The sequence below is a fragment of the Lepidochelys kempii genome, chromosome 14 (genome assembly GCF_965140285.1).
Source record: "Lepidochelys kempii isolate rLepKem1 chromosome 14, rLepKem1.hap1, whole genome shotgun sequence".
Taxonomy (NCBI): domain Eukaryota; kingdom Metazoa; phylum Chordata; order Testudines; family Cheloniidae; genus Lepidochelys; species Lepidochelys kempii.
Genome location: NC_136393.1, coordinates 6,214,615 through 6,229,343, shown reverse-complemented (window position 1 = coordinate 6,229,343; position 14,729 = coordinate 6,214,615). Strand labels below are relative to the sequence as shown.

At 40.4% G+C, this 14,729-nt stretch overlaps 1 protein-coding gene across 8 annotated transcripts in view; it reads right to left on the bottom strand.

Moving 5' to 3' along the window:
* The window catches only part of LOC140897656 (ABC-type organic anion transporter ABCA8), a 53,989-nt gene that overhangs the window by 31,936 nt on the left and 7,324 nt on the right, over positions 1-14,729 (bottom strand). For all 8 annotated transcript variants that reach the window (XM_073310544.2, XM_073310545.2, XM_073310548.2 and 5 more), the window contains exons 4-14: positions 13,759-13,985; positions 12,220-12,358; positions 10,263-10,448; positions 9,501-9,648; positions 7,605-7,776; positions 6,727-6,785; positions 5,969-6,079; positions 5,687-5,862; positions 3,959-4,078; positions 2,677-2,815; positions 433-523 (exon numbers count right to left, since the gene is read on the bottom strand). In XM_073310544.2, coding sequence (XP_073166645.1) covers positions 433-523; positions 2,677-2,815; positions 3,959-4,078; positions 5,687-5,862; positions 5,969-6,079; positions 6,727-6,785; positions 7,605-7,776; positions 9,501-9,648; positions 10,263-10,448; positions 12,220-12,358; positions 13,759-13,985 — 1,568 coding nt within the window. The remainder of the gene's footprint in view (positions 1-432; positions 524-2,676; positions 2,816-3,958; positions 4,079-5,686; positions 5,863-5,968; positions 6,080-6,726; positions 6,786-7,604; positions 7,777-9,500; positions 9,649-10,262; positions 10,449-12,219; positions 12,359-13,758; positions 13,986-14,729) is intronic.

Genomic DNA, 14,729 nt, shown 5'->3' with positions numbered 1-14,729 from the left:
TTTTACCTGGGGAAGTGAATCACATCTGCTTAATGGAACATTTCATTACAAGGATTCTAGGAATTCGGCACAATAATGAGAAAAAAAATTAATTGGCTGCAAGTGGAGTCTGAATACCCAAGGCGTTACATCAAATGAAAGGTGATCTCAGATCATAGTGCCTTACAAATAAAATTAACAGCAAAAATATATGTATTTTTCATAACTGGAACCATAGATATTGCATGTGCCAGGTTGAGGGAATATTTTGACACAGTGTCCTCAATACATTTTGAAGTTTTTATATTCATTCCAGTTAAGCTATATTAGAAAGCATTTATCTCTAAACTCCCAGAGATGTTGCTTGGTAGGAATGATATAACATTTCTTCTGCTACGGTGATGCAAATTTAGCACTATCAGGAATGTTTTCACATAAAATAAAATAAAATACCTTAAGTGATACCCAATCCCCCATTTTTTCTTCAAAAACCGAGAAGATCCAACACACTTTATTCTCCCATGTGAAATAAAAGCTTTCCGGTCTAAGGAAAGAGAAAAACAAAATAATGTATTAATGGACCTCACTTTCTGGAATTAGTTCTTCTTGAGTCATTAACACAATTAAGAATCTAAAGTTCAGCATCTAATAAGCAGATCACAGAACATTGGTTACAAGACATGGAGTGATAATTCAAGAAAGAATGGGCATTCAGAGGTTAGAGGTGAAGATAATTTAGGAAGGATTATTAGCAGAAGTGGGTTTTTAAAGAGGAATTAAGACAGATGGGGTGCATGGTGGACACATGGGAAACTGTTGCAAGAGTAGGAGCAATATGATAAAGGATAGAATGCCAAGGGTGAAATAGACAAAGAAAAAGGACAATAAAAGGACTTCAGAAAGCAACCTGACCCTGACAGAGCAACAGACGCAAAACCTGGAGACATATGTCCACTGCTACGATGATGGATAGCCCCCACAACACACCTTTCAAGATGCATGGGTTCTGAACATGCCTTTCACAATATGTGGTGTAACTCATCCAGTGCATTTAATGCCCCAGAAATTACTCTGCTCTCAAATGAAATCTCATAGAAAAATGATAAAAGACAAAAACACCCCATCAAAACACTTTTCACAAAGCAAGTCCTCCATGCCTGACCTCCCAAGCCTTGTCCTCAAAGGAAACCTGTATAACACCTTCAAAAAATGATCCTGGGTACTTCAATTCATGACTACGCTGGACACGGAAAACCACAGACTTAACAGATACACTAATTTTATGGCCCCATTACAACAATTTGTAACACACCTGCTGCCTACTAACCCTCCATTATCCTATGACTGCAGAAGTATTAATTGCCTGCTTCATTTTAAGTTGTCTCCTACAACATGTGTGAATCCCTTATGTTTTACAATCTGCCCCATCTTGTATTTATCTTGGACACTCCGGTTACCTTCCCCAGACCTGAGGAAGAGCTCTGTGAAGCTCAAAAGCGTGTCCCTTCTGCCAGCAGAAGTTGGTCCAGTGAAGGATATTACCTCATCTACCTTGTCTCTTATAAAGAGCATAAGCAGTGAAAGGATACAATGAGCTTGTGGTGAGATTAGGTAATGGGGCTGCTGTGGGTGAGGATGACACAGTAAGACTATTTCACAGACACATGTACATTCAGAATTAGAATGGTATCTCAGATGTTATTGTAATGTTAATAGAGATGTGAAGGAATTAAAATAATCTTTGCCCCCAGATCAAGAGTAAGAGAAATGAAGGATGCTAATATCAGGAAACAAAAACGGAAATTATTTGGTCAAAATGGTAGGACAGCAAACTGGATACAGAGTTGCTTATTTGATAGCTGCTTTCAACTACCTGAGATGTGGTTCCAGAGAGGATGGTTCTAGACTATTCTCAGTGGTAGAAGAGGACAGGACAAGGAGTAATGGTCTCAAGTTGCAGTGGGGGAGGTTTAGGTTGGATATTAGGAAAAACTTTTTCACTAGGAGGGTGGTGAAACACTGGAATGCGTTACCTAGGGAGGTGGTAGAATCTCCTTCCTTAGAAGTTTTTAAAGTCAGGCTTGACAAAGCCCTGGCTGGGATGATTTAATTGGGGATTGGTCCTGCTTTGAGCAGAGGGTTGGACTAGATGACCTCCTGAGGTCCCTTCCAACCCTGATATTCTATGATTCTATGATTCATTTGCAGGACATGAAAGGTGCTTCAGTATTGCAGCAAAGCCTCCACATTCCTGACCAGAGGACTATTAAAATGATATATTTTAATTTTAAAAAAAGACACACACACACACACACCCTTCTCCAGGATAAATAGTCAATAGGAGATGGACATGAATTCACACTGTATGTGGCCCCTCGTAACCCTAGTATTCTAAAGCAGAACAAATTTACAGTGAACTTGGATTTAGTGAAACTCAACTTAACAGTGAAGCACAAAGTCCTGAATTGCTTCATTGTAGTTCAATGAGTTTTTCTTCCCCTGTAAAAGCCAACCTTTCAGACTTGATTGAGTGAAAACTTCTATTAAAGGCAATGAGGATGAAATCCTGGTACCGCTGAAGTCAACAGGAATTTTCACCGAAGAATTTAGCCTGAGCAAGGTCCATTCTAAAAGAAAACTCCGCTTATTCCATCTACTTATAAAATCTTATTATCTAATGAGATAAGCTGGTCTCACCAGCCAGGATATCAGCTTCATTCATGAATTGGGTAGCGAACAAAGTCACTCGACCAGCTCTACGTTCTTTCAGTAGGGTCCACACAAAATGTCTGGAACGGGGATCCAATCCAGCAGTTGGCTCATCTAATAGCAAAACCTACAAACAGGTATGAAATCAGACCTTTACAATGTTGCCAACTCTCATTACTTTAGTGCGAGTCTCGTGATAATTGATGTTTCTCTTAAAGCTCCAGATGCTGGAGTCAAATGATTGCATGGGAGGCTCAGCTCTCATGTTTTAACAAAGTTTGCATCCCTCTTGGTTGCAGGGAAATGATGGAAAACATGACCTGAGGGCACCTTATTGGCTCAAAAACCAGAAAGCAAATAAACAGAACCCCTCAATTTTTTAAAATATCATTATTTTTACATGAAACTCATGATTTTTGGGACCTGATTCAAGATTTTCAAACACTTGGGGTTGGCAATACTGCATTCAGATCCAGTTACAATGAATAATTTTTGGTATATTTACAGACTTGAGTGGTTTTAACCTCAATTTTCTTTTCAGGTAATTTTAACATCAAAATGCAACTCTACAAGCTTTTCTCCATGGGGACATCCAGGAAAATTAATTTGAATTAACTAAAGTTATGAATTTGAAGTGGATTGGTTAAAACACACTAAATCCCTGTGTGGTCATTGTTATTCAGAATTAAAGTGGCTTTAATTAACTTTGGAAGTGAATTAAACTAAACTGAATTAAGGCCACTTTAATTTTGAATGACAATGTCCACACAGAGATTTAATATGGTTTAACTAATCCACTTTAAATCCAGACCTTTAGTTAATTCAGTTTAACTTTCCTGGATGTGTCTATGGGCACAAGCCCTATGTCTGTATTTTTACTGGTTTTCCTAGTTTGTTTATTATCCTTTTTGTTTGCGCTAAACACGGTATTGATGTAGTCTCAATCTATCTTTCGTTTGTTAAATGAATTTCAGTCATTATTCTGGAATCATTTAGGTATTTTCCAATCTTGTTCCTTGGACAGATCATATTGTTTGAGATTATGTTTATAAATTAATGGCATGAAAATGTACTTTGTCTGGTCTCTATCCCATAAAGACTTACTCATGTATCTAACTATGCACTATGAGTCTTACTGAAGTCAATAGGAGCTAGGATCCTCACAGGGTGTAGAAATAAGTATGTGCGTAAGTCTTTGTGGGATCAGAGACTGTGTTTAAATGCATATACGATACAAACACCAGTTGTGCATATGACTGCTCCTTTTTACCTGTGGATCTCCTAACAAGGTTATCCCAAGAGACAACTTTCTTTTTTGTCCACCACTTAATTTATTAGCTTGGGTGTCCTGAAAGTTGATAATATCCATCAGTTTCAAAACTTTTTGCACCTGGAAAATGACAGAGAAATAAATGTCAAGGACTGGTATGTTTAGGCTTTTGGGTAAGTAACTTGTAAGTAACCGTTTCACATAACTACAGTGGTTACACAACAACATGTGTGTCTGTCAGTTTGTGCTGGATGCTTTTTTGTCAGAAAACAGTGACGCAGCAAGAACAAGAGCAAGAAGAATGGTAGTAAGATCTTTATTAAGCATGCACATAAGCCAACGTTACATGCGGAGAGGCCTGTGTTTATCTGACAGCAGCCTAGCCAGGTTTGCGCTTCTGAGGTCCGGGTGTCACATTCAACTAGATCACTCCTGAAACCTCCAGTTCTACTCACCCTGCAGAAACTACACAGATTGAGACGTCATACAAGAACACAAGTTCTCAGATTTAAAGCCTGACTATTTCACAGCTACATGCCCATTCAGAATTAGAGTGGTACCTCAGCTGTCATTGAAAAATGAATGGCGATGTGAAGGTATTGAAATAGTCTCTACTATCATGGCATTATAATGGAGTGCAGCAAGGAAAGTCTCCCTGGTGTGGTAAAACGAAAAGGGTTATGTAGACTCTTAGGGTACATCTACAAAGCAATAAAAACCCTGTGGCAGAAAGCCTCAGAGCCTGGGTCAGCTTACTTGGGTTCACGAGGCTCATGCTGCAGGGCTAAAAATACAAGTGTAGGCATTTGGGCTCATCCTGGAGCATGGGAGCTGAAACCTGACGAGGTGTCAGGGTCTTGGAGCCCACCTCCATCCTGAGCCTCAGTGTCTACACTGCTATTTGTACAGTTGACCCGGGCTCTGAGACCTGCTGTCATGGGCATATTTTGCTGTGTAGATGTACCAGATGTACCGATGAAGTGAGCTGTAGCTCACGAAAGCTTATGCTCAAATAAATTTAGTCTTTGTTAGTCTCTAAGATGCCACAAGTCCTCCTGTTCTTTCTGCAGAGTTTTAAAGGTACTTGGGATCCTAAAGAAGCAAATAGGCCCTACTGGGATTTTCAAAAGCACCCAAGCACCTATTTGCATCTGTCGGGCCTAAATATCTTTAAAAATCTGGCCCCAAGCTCTCTGGGCAGCGGCCATTTGTTCTGTCTTGCACAGCGTCTAGCACAATGGGGGCTGGGTCCATGAATGGGGCCGCTAGAAGCGAACACAAAACAAACAAACAAACAAACGAGTATTGTCTCCTCTACATGGGGTTCTGCAGGTACTCCTATTATCATGGACACATGCACCCGTGATATTTGTATACGTAATGGGCTAACTCCTCCGTCAGTGTAAATTGAATTTACAAACACAGCTGAACCTCCACTGACACTCAGGGTCTTAGTCTTAGACAAATTTCATACCACACAATTTGCATGAGAAAATGACAGGATGCTGTGAAGTAGAAGTTCTTCCCAAGTGAACATATACTTACCTCAGCAGCTTTCAAACTGTGGGTCGGGACCTCAAAGTGGGTTGTTTTAAGGGGGTCGCCAAGGCTGGGTCGCCAAGGGCTTGGATGGGCTCAGGCTTCGGTCCCCCCTCCTGGGATCGTGTGGTAATTTTTGTTGTCAGAAAGGGGTCGCGGTACAATTAAGTTTGAGAACCCCTGACTTACCTCATACTCTACCTCAATGGACCGAATCCCTTTGATTTCAGCAAAAACTCGCAGATTTTCTTTCACTGTTAAAACTTCAAACTGAACGTTGAATTGTGGGCAAACCCCAAATAATGCTCTAATTTCTTCCAGATCCTCTATTTCTGATAGTTTGTATTTGTATATAGTTGCAGAACCTGTACACATGAACAAAGAAAGATTGATGAGTCCTTTGTTGTTTCACCCAAGCACATTTGAAATCAAGCACATTCTTCCTTTCAGTTTAGAAGTGTTTCATCGTACCATCTGATGGCTGGGAAAGTCCACTCAGGATGTTTAGTAGTGTAGTTTTTCCAGCTCCACTATGACCAAGTAATGCAGTGATCTGGCCTTCATAAATATTTAAGAACAAACCTAGTATAAAAATAGTATTATGTTAGGATTAAAGTTTGTGAAGTAAACTAAGTCCTTCCTGTCTCTTTCTATGTGCCCATCACCAAAGTATGGTGTCCAGGTGCCAGACATGACAATTAAAGAAATAAGATTTCTATCTAAGATGAGATAAGCAAAGCCAGAAATTCAGAACCCATAATGTGGGTTGCATCTCCAGTAACCAGGTTCAAACTTGCAAAAAGTTTTTCATTATATTAGTAGAGAGGGTGCAATATCTTAAATTGGTTTACTCTGCTCACTCCCTTTTATTTTTAGTAAAGATAGAAATACAGTCACAGGGTAACCATCAGTTGCATGAATTAGATTTTGGAATAGGCTTTCAAGCAGTCATGGCGGGTACAAATTTTGCTTCTTTACTTCTTCCACCTTTTGATTTCAACATTTTTTACAGCTACTATGTTTTCTTCTTATTTAATAGGGATTAAATGTTGCAAAGAAAACATTTGCAATGTCCCTAGATTAACATTTTAATAAGCTGTTTAAAGTAGGGATAAGCAGAATTACTGTATCATCTCACAATAAGAAAAGAGCAGCCCTAAAATTTCAGAATCGATTGGGTTCATTTTTGGTTAAAATCCAAACAAAAAAGTTTAAAAAACTTTTCATACCTCTCAAAGCTTCTATTTTCTTGTTCTTTGTTTTATATGTTTTTTTAATATTGTTGAGTCTAAAGGAAGGGAAGCAAGTTATCATTAGCGCTGGATTCCAATTATTGAGTAAATACTGCCTTGCTCCGTAATAAATAATACCACCTTGCTCATATATAATGCTTTGCTTCAGTAGATCTCAAAGTGGTTTACAAAGGAGGTCAGTAACATTATCCCCATTTTACAGATGGGGAAATTGAGGCACAGGGAGGCATAGGGACTTCACCAAGGTCAGTCAACAAACAGCAGAGCTCAGAATAGAACTCAGGTCTCTGGACTCTGAGTCCAGTGCTCTCTCCACTAGATCACACTGCCTCCCTAGTAATTTATACCTGTGCAAGGTAGTGTATACCTCATCTGGTAGCCTTTCACAATCCCCTTTCACAAGTGTCAATGTCTACAGAGAGTGGAAGATCAGCCCCTTCATGTATAAATGTGTAACGTTACATCAGATTGTCCTTTTACCTTTGAAGGCTTTGGGGATCAAACCTGAAGCAGGTTGCAGGTACAAGGAGTTTGGGTTCCCCCTGCCATAGTTATTTTTGGACAAAATTAGCATCACAAAACCAATTTGCAATTTGGCTCAGTTCATGTATGACTGGCCTGATTTGGTTCCTAATCTCATCTGCATTGTAATAGCGTTTGACCTAACGCTGTACTCTTACTTTGTGAAAGAACATATTCTTGCAAAAATCCCACGGAGGGGAAAGCTGAGTAGGCTGAAGTAAAGCTAAATTGATCCCTGGAGCAGGGATAGCAACAGCTGCAGGTGAGCTCTGCTAATCCTCCGATACAATATGTAATCTAAAGGTTTCTTCTTACATGCAGTAGTGTCGTACCTGATGGCTTCCTTCCCCTCAAATTCTGGAAGCACTGGCTCCACGCTGTCATTGAAGATACGTTCATGATTTTGTTCCGTTTCAGGTCTCTTACCACCATAACCTCTCCTGCTTTGGCACCAGTATGATGGCTTCAGGCAGAACAAAGGGGGATATTTCATACCGTATTTGTCTATTGGAAACAAAGACTATGAATCTTTAGTTTATCAAGGCATAGCAGACTAAAAGATAATTCATGGCAATAAACAGTTTTAGGGTCAAAAATTTTAAAGGTATTTATGTGCCTAACAATGTAGATGGGCACCTTGCAGGATTTTCAAACGTGCCTAAGCCCTTAGATCCTTTAAAAATCCCACTAGGCACCTATCGGCATCTTGAGGCACCCAAATACCTTTAAACATCTGACTCTTTATTGATTTCAGCACTGGGCAAATCCACCCCTCTATGGCCACAAAAGGACCAATTGTTAGAAGAACTGGTATAGCTCTACAGCAAAATAGGAGGGCTAGGTGTGGTTGGGTTCACACGCCCATGTGTTACAGAATCCATTCTGGGCATAACAACACATAAGAGACAGGAGGGAATCCACTGCTCTGCAGATGTTTCCCCCCCTCCCTCAGCACAGGTGGTTCATATAGAGCTTTACTGAGGCTACTTTAATCATTAGGCTACAGTAGCCTCTGTCCTGGAGCTTCAGCCAGAGGATCGGGCCCAAGGTTAATCTCTCAAGCACCTGTCCTAACTGTCAGAGCCAGGTGCTGGGTTCAGGATTTGAGCTATCATGGGAAGAAAAAAAACCCCCTACACACTCAAAATGGAAGGGGAAGAGGGAAATCACATTTCCGAAAAAAGGCTGAATAATTTTGGCCAGTTTATCAGGCTGACGGCAATGGCTTAAAAGGTAGGAGCATGTCACTGGTATTTCTTTAGCTTCCCTAGCTTTGTCTGCCATAGTCACAGGTCTGTGCTTAGGACCCTGGCTCCTGGAATCATTTAATGACCTCTGAATCTCAGATACCATTTAAAAACATCTGTTCTGAGCCCTTGTCATTGCAAAGGAAATGCTGAGAATGTGACCTGAAGGAAACCAAATGCAGAAACATCCACCTGAGTCTATAGGTGTGAGAGGTTTGACCCATTCCAAAAGGGTGTTTGCTCCAGGACCCACTGGTTTGAGGGCTCTCACACTACGTGGCAGGAGGAAAGAGGGCAGTGGGCTGCATGCAAGTAGAAACACCCTGGCTGCTGGGATAAGTTTTGTATATGCCCTTACTTGCTACTACCCCTGGGGGAAAAGGGGGTTCTGTTGCTGGGAGACAGGAAGGAGTGGGGAATGCTGCTGACACTGGAAGTGGCGAGCAGGATCATGGGGCAGGGGCTCTGGATTGCCTTAACTTTGGTATGTACAGTTTATGATGCCAGAGAGCAAGTACTGGAGCAGTGGGACATTCAGCTTTGGACGATATTTTCATAGTCAAGGGTCCAAATTTGATATGACTGTTTGTATTCCCAGCTGTGAACATCAGCCAAATCTGAACAACAAGCTAATTGCTTGTCTCTGTTAATTACAGTATATTTTAAAGGTTGAGGCGACCTAAAGTATGATATGAAAGCTGATTCTTGGTTGGGCTTATTTAGGAATCGACACCCAATCTATAGTCTGTTGTCTGGAAATATTGTTTAACACCAGTTACAGATGAAAGAGACATTAGCTGATCCACCCAATGTGGGATGGTAAATTCTAATTCTACATTTTCCTTTGTTCAGCATTATTCTATCATCACTTATACTGCTTTGAAATAAGTGGGGGCTGGGGGCCTGGGGAAAGAGAAAATTATAGGCGTAAGTCTATGTCTAAAAAAACATATACAGTATTTTAATTATAAATATACTTACCAGGCAAAACTTTATCAAAATAGATAGCCAATAGCATATATAAAACACTGTCAAAAATCAGCAGGACATAGGCTGTAAATACAGCATATGATTCCTCCATAATGTTAGAAAAATAGAAACCCATTCCATATTTTTCTAAATGCAAAATCTGAAAGAAAAAAAAACAGACTAAGAATCTTCAGCTGAAAAAACAGGTATGTATGGTCAGAATTTTGATGAATTTTGATGAATTTTATGCAACACAGTTATCCAGAGACGCTTTGGAAAGTCCAGCACTACATTAACCCACACTCCTTTTAGTTTCTTTTCCTCGCGAGAAATACATTTCTACTAACGATAGAGAGCGTGTACGTTTTCATTCCAAAGGTTAAAAAGTGCTCCAGAAACAGATTCACACCAGCAAAGTACAACCTCATATCACCATTTTGGGGCATGTGTCAGACTCTTCTAATATAATCCAGTACAAACAAATTATATTCACATATCATGATTGCTTTTTTCATAGGGGAAACTGTAGCAAACGGACAGTTTTTAACCAATGTGTAGGCATGCTTGAAAACTGCACTTGCTGGACACTTGAAAACTAGCGAGCAGCAAACTTTTTGGGGCAATGTTTGTACAGTACCTAGAACAATGGCAACTTTAAATGCTACCATAATACACAATGAACAGTAACCTAGCCTGGCAAATTTCAGGCACATACAGCCAATTAGCTACCAGTTACAGCTTTACTGCATACGTGTTCCAAATAATTCACCATACCTTTGAGATTCCAGTAATAAAGGCAAAGGGGCAGAATAGACCCAAAGCCCATTCCAAGGGTGCAGGAAGTTTTTTCACCAATGTAATAAAGCTCAGACATGCAGAGAAAAAGGTGAGGAGGAATCCAACAGAGCTGGTGACTTTAGGCTTCTTTAAGAGGGAACTGAGCATGAAACAGAAATGGATCTGCAGATAAGGAAGTTTCTAGTTAGTGGAACACATTTCCATCAGAGGTTTAAAATGCATCCTACACGTTATGTCGGACTGCTAGAGAGAGGCATTGAAATAAGAGTTGGCCTTTAGGAGACAAACTGGAGAGACTAAAGTCAGCGGGAGCTGCACCTGTGCACCTTAAGATGTTGCCTATCCTCAGAAGTTCATGACTTGACTGGCTGTAAACACTTCAGACTGAAACTAATTCATATTCAGGCCCCTGGGGGGTTAGGGACACCAGAGCATGGGGTTTCCTCCCTGACCTTCTTTGCTAATTGCCATTGATGGACCTCTCCTCCATGAACTTATCTCTCTCTGAAGCACCTGGCATTGGTCACTGTCAGAAGACAGGATATGGGTTTAGATGGACCATTGGTCTGACCCAGTATGGCTATTCCTATGTTATCTAATTCTTTTTTGAACCCAGTGATAATTTGGGCCTTCACAACATCCCTTGGCAACAAGTGCCACAGGTTGACTATGTCTTGTGTGAAGAAGTACTTCCTTATGTATGTTTTAAACCTGTTGCCTATTAATTTTATTTGATGACCCTAGTTCTTGTGTTATGTGAAGGAGTAAATAACCCTTTCTTACTCACTTTCTCCACACCATTCATGATTTTATAGACCTCTACCATATCCTCCCTTCATCATCTAAAAGCCTATTTAGACCCATCATTTTGTCTGTGACGTTGGGATTATATTTTCCAATGTGCATTGGTTTGCATTTGTCAACACTGAATTTCATCTGCCATTTTGTTGCCCAGTCACACAGTTTTGAGAGATCCCTTTGTAACTCCTTACAAAATTACTCAGGATAGTTAAGTCCAAAGCAGATTGTATCATCTGCATATTTTGCCACTTTGCTGTTTACCCCTTTTTCCAGATCATTTATGAATATATTGAACATCACTAGTCCCAGCACATTATTCACCTCTCTCCATTCTGAAAACTGACTATGTATTTCTACCTTTTTTTCCCTGCCTTTTAACCAGTTACTGATTCCTGAGAAGACCTTTCCTCTTATCCCATGACTGATTACTTTGCTTAAAAGCCTCTGGTGAGGAACCTGGTCAAAGGTTTTGAAAAGTCCAAGTACATTATATCCACAGGAATGCCCTTGTCTACATGTTTGCTGACCCCCTCAAAGAATTCTAGTAGATTGGTGAGGCATGATTTCCCTTTATAGTAGCCATGTTGGCTCTTCCCCCAACGAATCATGTTCATGTGGGAAATCTTGATCAACATCATGACTACTGTAGTTTAAGAGCCAAGTGGAATCACTCTCTCATATTCTATCTATGAAAGTGGGGAAGAAGGGGGGGAAGTTAAAAAAGTTATATTTGGGCAGTTTTATTTCATAAAATTAAAGCAGCATGCAGCACAGAAATCATTTCATTATTTACCGGCCACTAAAGGATTCCATGGGCACAGACATTATGTGTTCCATCTCTCAAAGTTCTGTAAAGAAAATCAGTCTTTGTGGATGGATTTGAGATTAGAATTCACTTTTGTCCATAGCCCACAGAGTCTGGTGTCTGTAAATTCTTCGGGTGGTAATTCAAATAATGTCCAATTATGAGATTACATGAGATTTAGAGAAATCGCTTCTTCAATTAGTGTGACTACACAAAAGCTACAGTGTTGGGCCACTCTCCAATCTGCCCTACGACTAGTAGCAATGTGGCTCATAGAAATTTTAACTTTAGAAAATGGAGAAATTTCATTTTAAAATCCCAACTTACAGATGCTATGCCATAAAAGAAAAACAGAAGTAATATTGGAAAGAAGCTGCTTGTGTAGAAATATTCATTAACTGTGACAGCTGTCAGCAGACTTGCCATAATCAAAACACAAACAGTATACAGCAAACTCCAGGATAACCTAAAAATGAAAATATATTGTTATCTTTCTGGATAATTGATGACTGCTGTCATGATTTCAGCCATATGGTAAATCCCATTGTTAGTTCAAATACTTAGGATATCCCTGGAAAAGCCACAGCAACATTTCACATACAGTTGTCAATTAAGGCATTATACAAAGGAGATTGCCAGACAATGAACTTGGGAACCCATCTGTCCCTCCCATGGGAAATGAGCAAGAAGGTTGAATGGGAAGGAGAGTTCTGTCAGGTCTCACATAGATTGTACTCCTTAATCTTTCCACCAATGGAGGTACCGTTTGTCTCATTCACCATCACCCCCCATCCTCCACAGAGAACCAGCTGTCCCCAAACATCACAGATATCAGGGGACCAATGATTTGCAATGCCATCTGCTTGGAAGCCTCATCCATCTGTGTCAGCTATGGGTCTCTAGGCCAGCTATGACTATGCTGCCAGGACTCCTATACCTGGCAGGGACTTGGTAGAGGAATGAGAAGGGGAAAACACTACAGTCTGTGGCTGTATTATATTTTTGCCCTCATTTCCATAAGTCTAGTGAGAGATGATGCTCATAACCTCCAACCAACCACTCTGTATGCACAGAGTCTAAAGACAAGGAGGGAAAGTTGCCCTGGAAGTGTCCAAGCCCTTAGCCCTGTGAGAAGGGGAGATCTATACATAGTTCTAGTTGGTACAGTTGGATCCCAGGGTTTTTAAGAAAAGCAAGCATTCTAGATTCATAGTTGGCTTCCACACCTGTTGTCTTATTACAGGTCTCATATGACGACATTGCCTCTCTTTCAGGTTGCAAAAATCAATGATATCATCAGCTCTGTCTAACCTCTGCTTAGCTTCCTAGTGTTTATTCCTTTTTCTTCTACTTTTATCCCCTTTACCATTGTTATATTCCCTATTGATGTTAAGTAAAAACATATTAGGCACACCAAATCTAATAAAATTGGGTAACTTTTTAAAGGGCACCAGCTCATTAAATGGAGGTTCGCAAGTCCTAAGAGTTACATTTTTTTGTAAAGTTTTCCAGTGGAGTTACTGTTAGGATATCATCCTAGAAAACTGAAGAAGGCCTCCATCCCCTTCAAAAAATACTGGCAGTAGCAGAGCAAGATTCCACACGCTGCCCCAAACAATGCACCTCGATCACATTCTGAAGGGACAACCTCTAATGGTAACGAGGTAATGTCCACTCAGTCCTTGGCCTCTCCGCTTAGGCTATCTAATTGAGGTCGGCTGTTTTCTTTCTGAGAGTCCCTCCTGCCCATGAGAAGCTGGACTGAAACTGTCAATTCATTTTACAAATACTGAAGAATATATGTATTCTGTCAACTATTAACTTAAGACAGTAAACCTATGCACTTCAGCTACTTGTGTTACTCACCAGAAGGCTGCATCCTGTAACCCCATAGTCTTCATCAACTCCTTGAGCTTCCTTTTTTCTCTTGTAAGACTGATTGACAGAAAGTGCATAAATGGAGAGAAACACATTGCAACAGCAAAAATGATAAAACTGTGTTCCAGGGTAACTGATGGTTTGAAAGATGATGATCCCATACGGACACCACTAATCGATTTCATTTCTTCCCAGACAGAATGATTTGTTGTCATCTAAAAAATTCAAGTGAGCATTTAATTTAGTTTTATGTAATGAAATATGGTCATAGTGCAAGGTTATAACATGTCACTTAATATTGTGAGTGGTGCTGTAAACTGATCATATATTTCCGACGACAGCTACCTTCTCTTTTCTGGCCTTGAGAAATGCAGACTTCCCCCTTCAGGTCCATTCAAAATACTGACACTGAGATTGTCTTCCTAGCCTGTTGCTTTAATTTCATCACCACTTCTCTGCCTCCCTACTCTGGGCCTCTCTCATCTTTCAATCAAACACCACGTATCCAGTCTTTTAAGGCCTACCCCTGCTCAACCTATCACCTCTCGTATGTTACATCAAGCCAGGACCACGTGCCCCCACTCTCCCAGCAGCGACAGCCTTCATGATTCGCGAGCTCAGTTCTCTCTCAAGCACCTTCACTCTGTCTTCCAGGCTGCCCCTCATTTTTAGGAGGAGCTCCATGATAAATCTGCAAAGCCACAACGCTCCCCTCCTTCAAGTCTCTCCTTAAAGCTCACTGCTACCGCAAAACACTCAATAGCAGGGGAACCGACGTGCTGAGAATGCAGCTTATTATACTAAACAATCATTTCAGTGTTGTCTTGGTCTTCTCTCCTCTTCCCCCCAGCTGGTTTTCATTCATTTGGGAGCAAGGGTTGTCTTTTCATATGCCTAGATTGTAAGCTCTTTGGAGCAGGGACTGTCTTTTTATTACATATGTGTACAGTGCCTAGCAC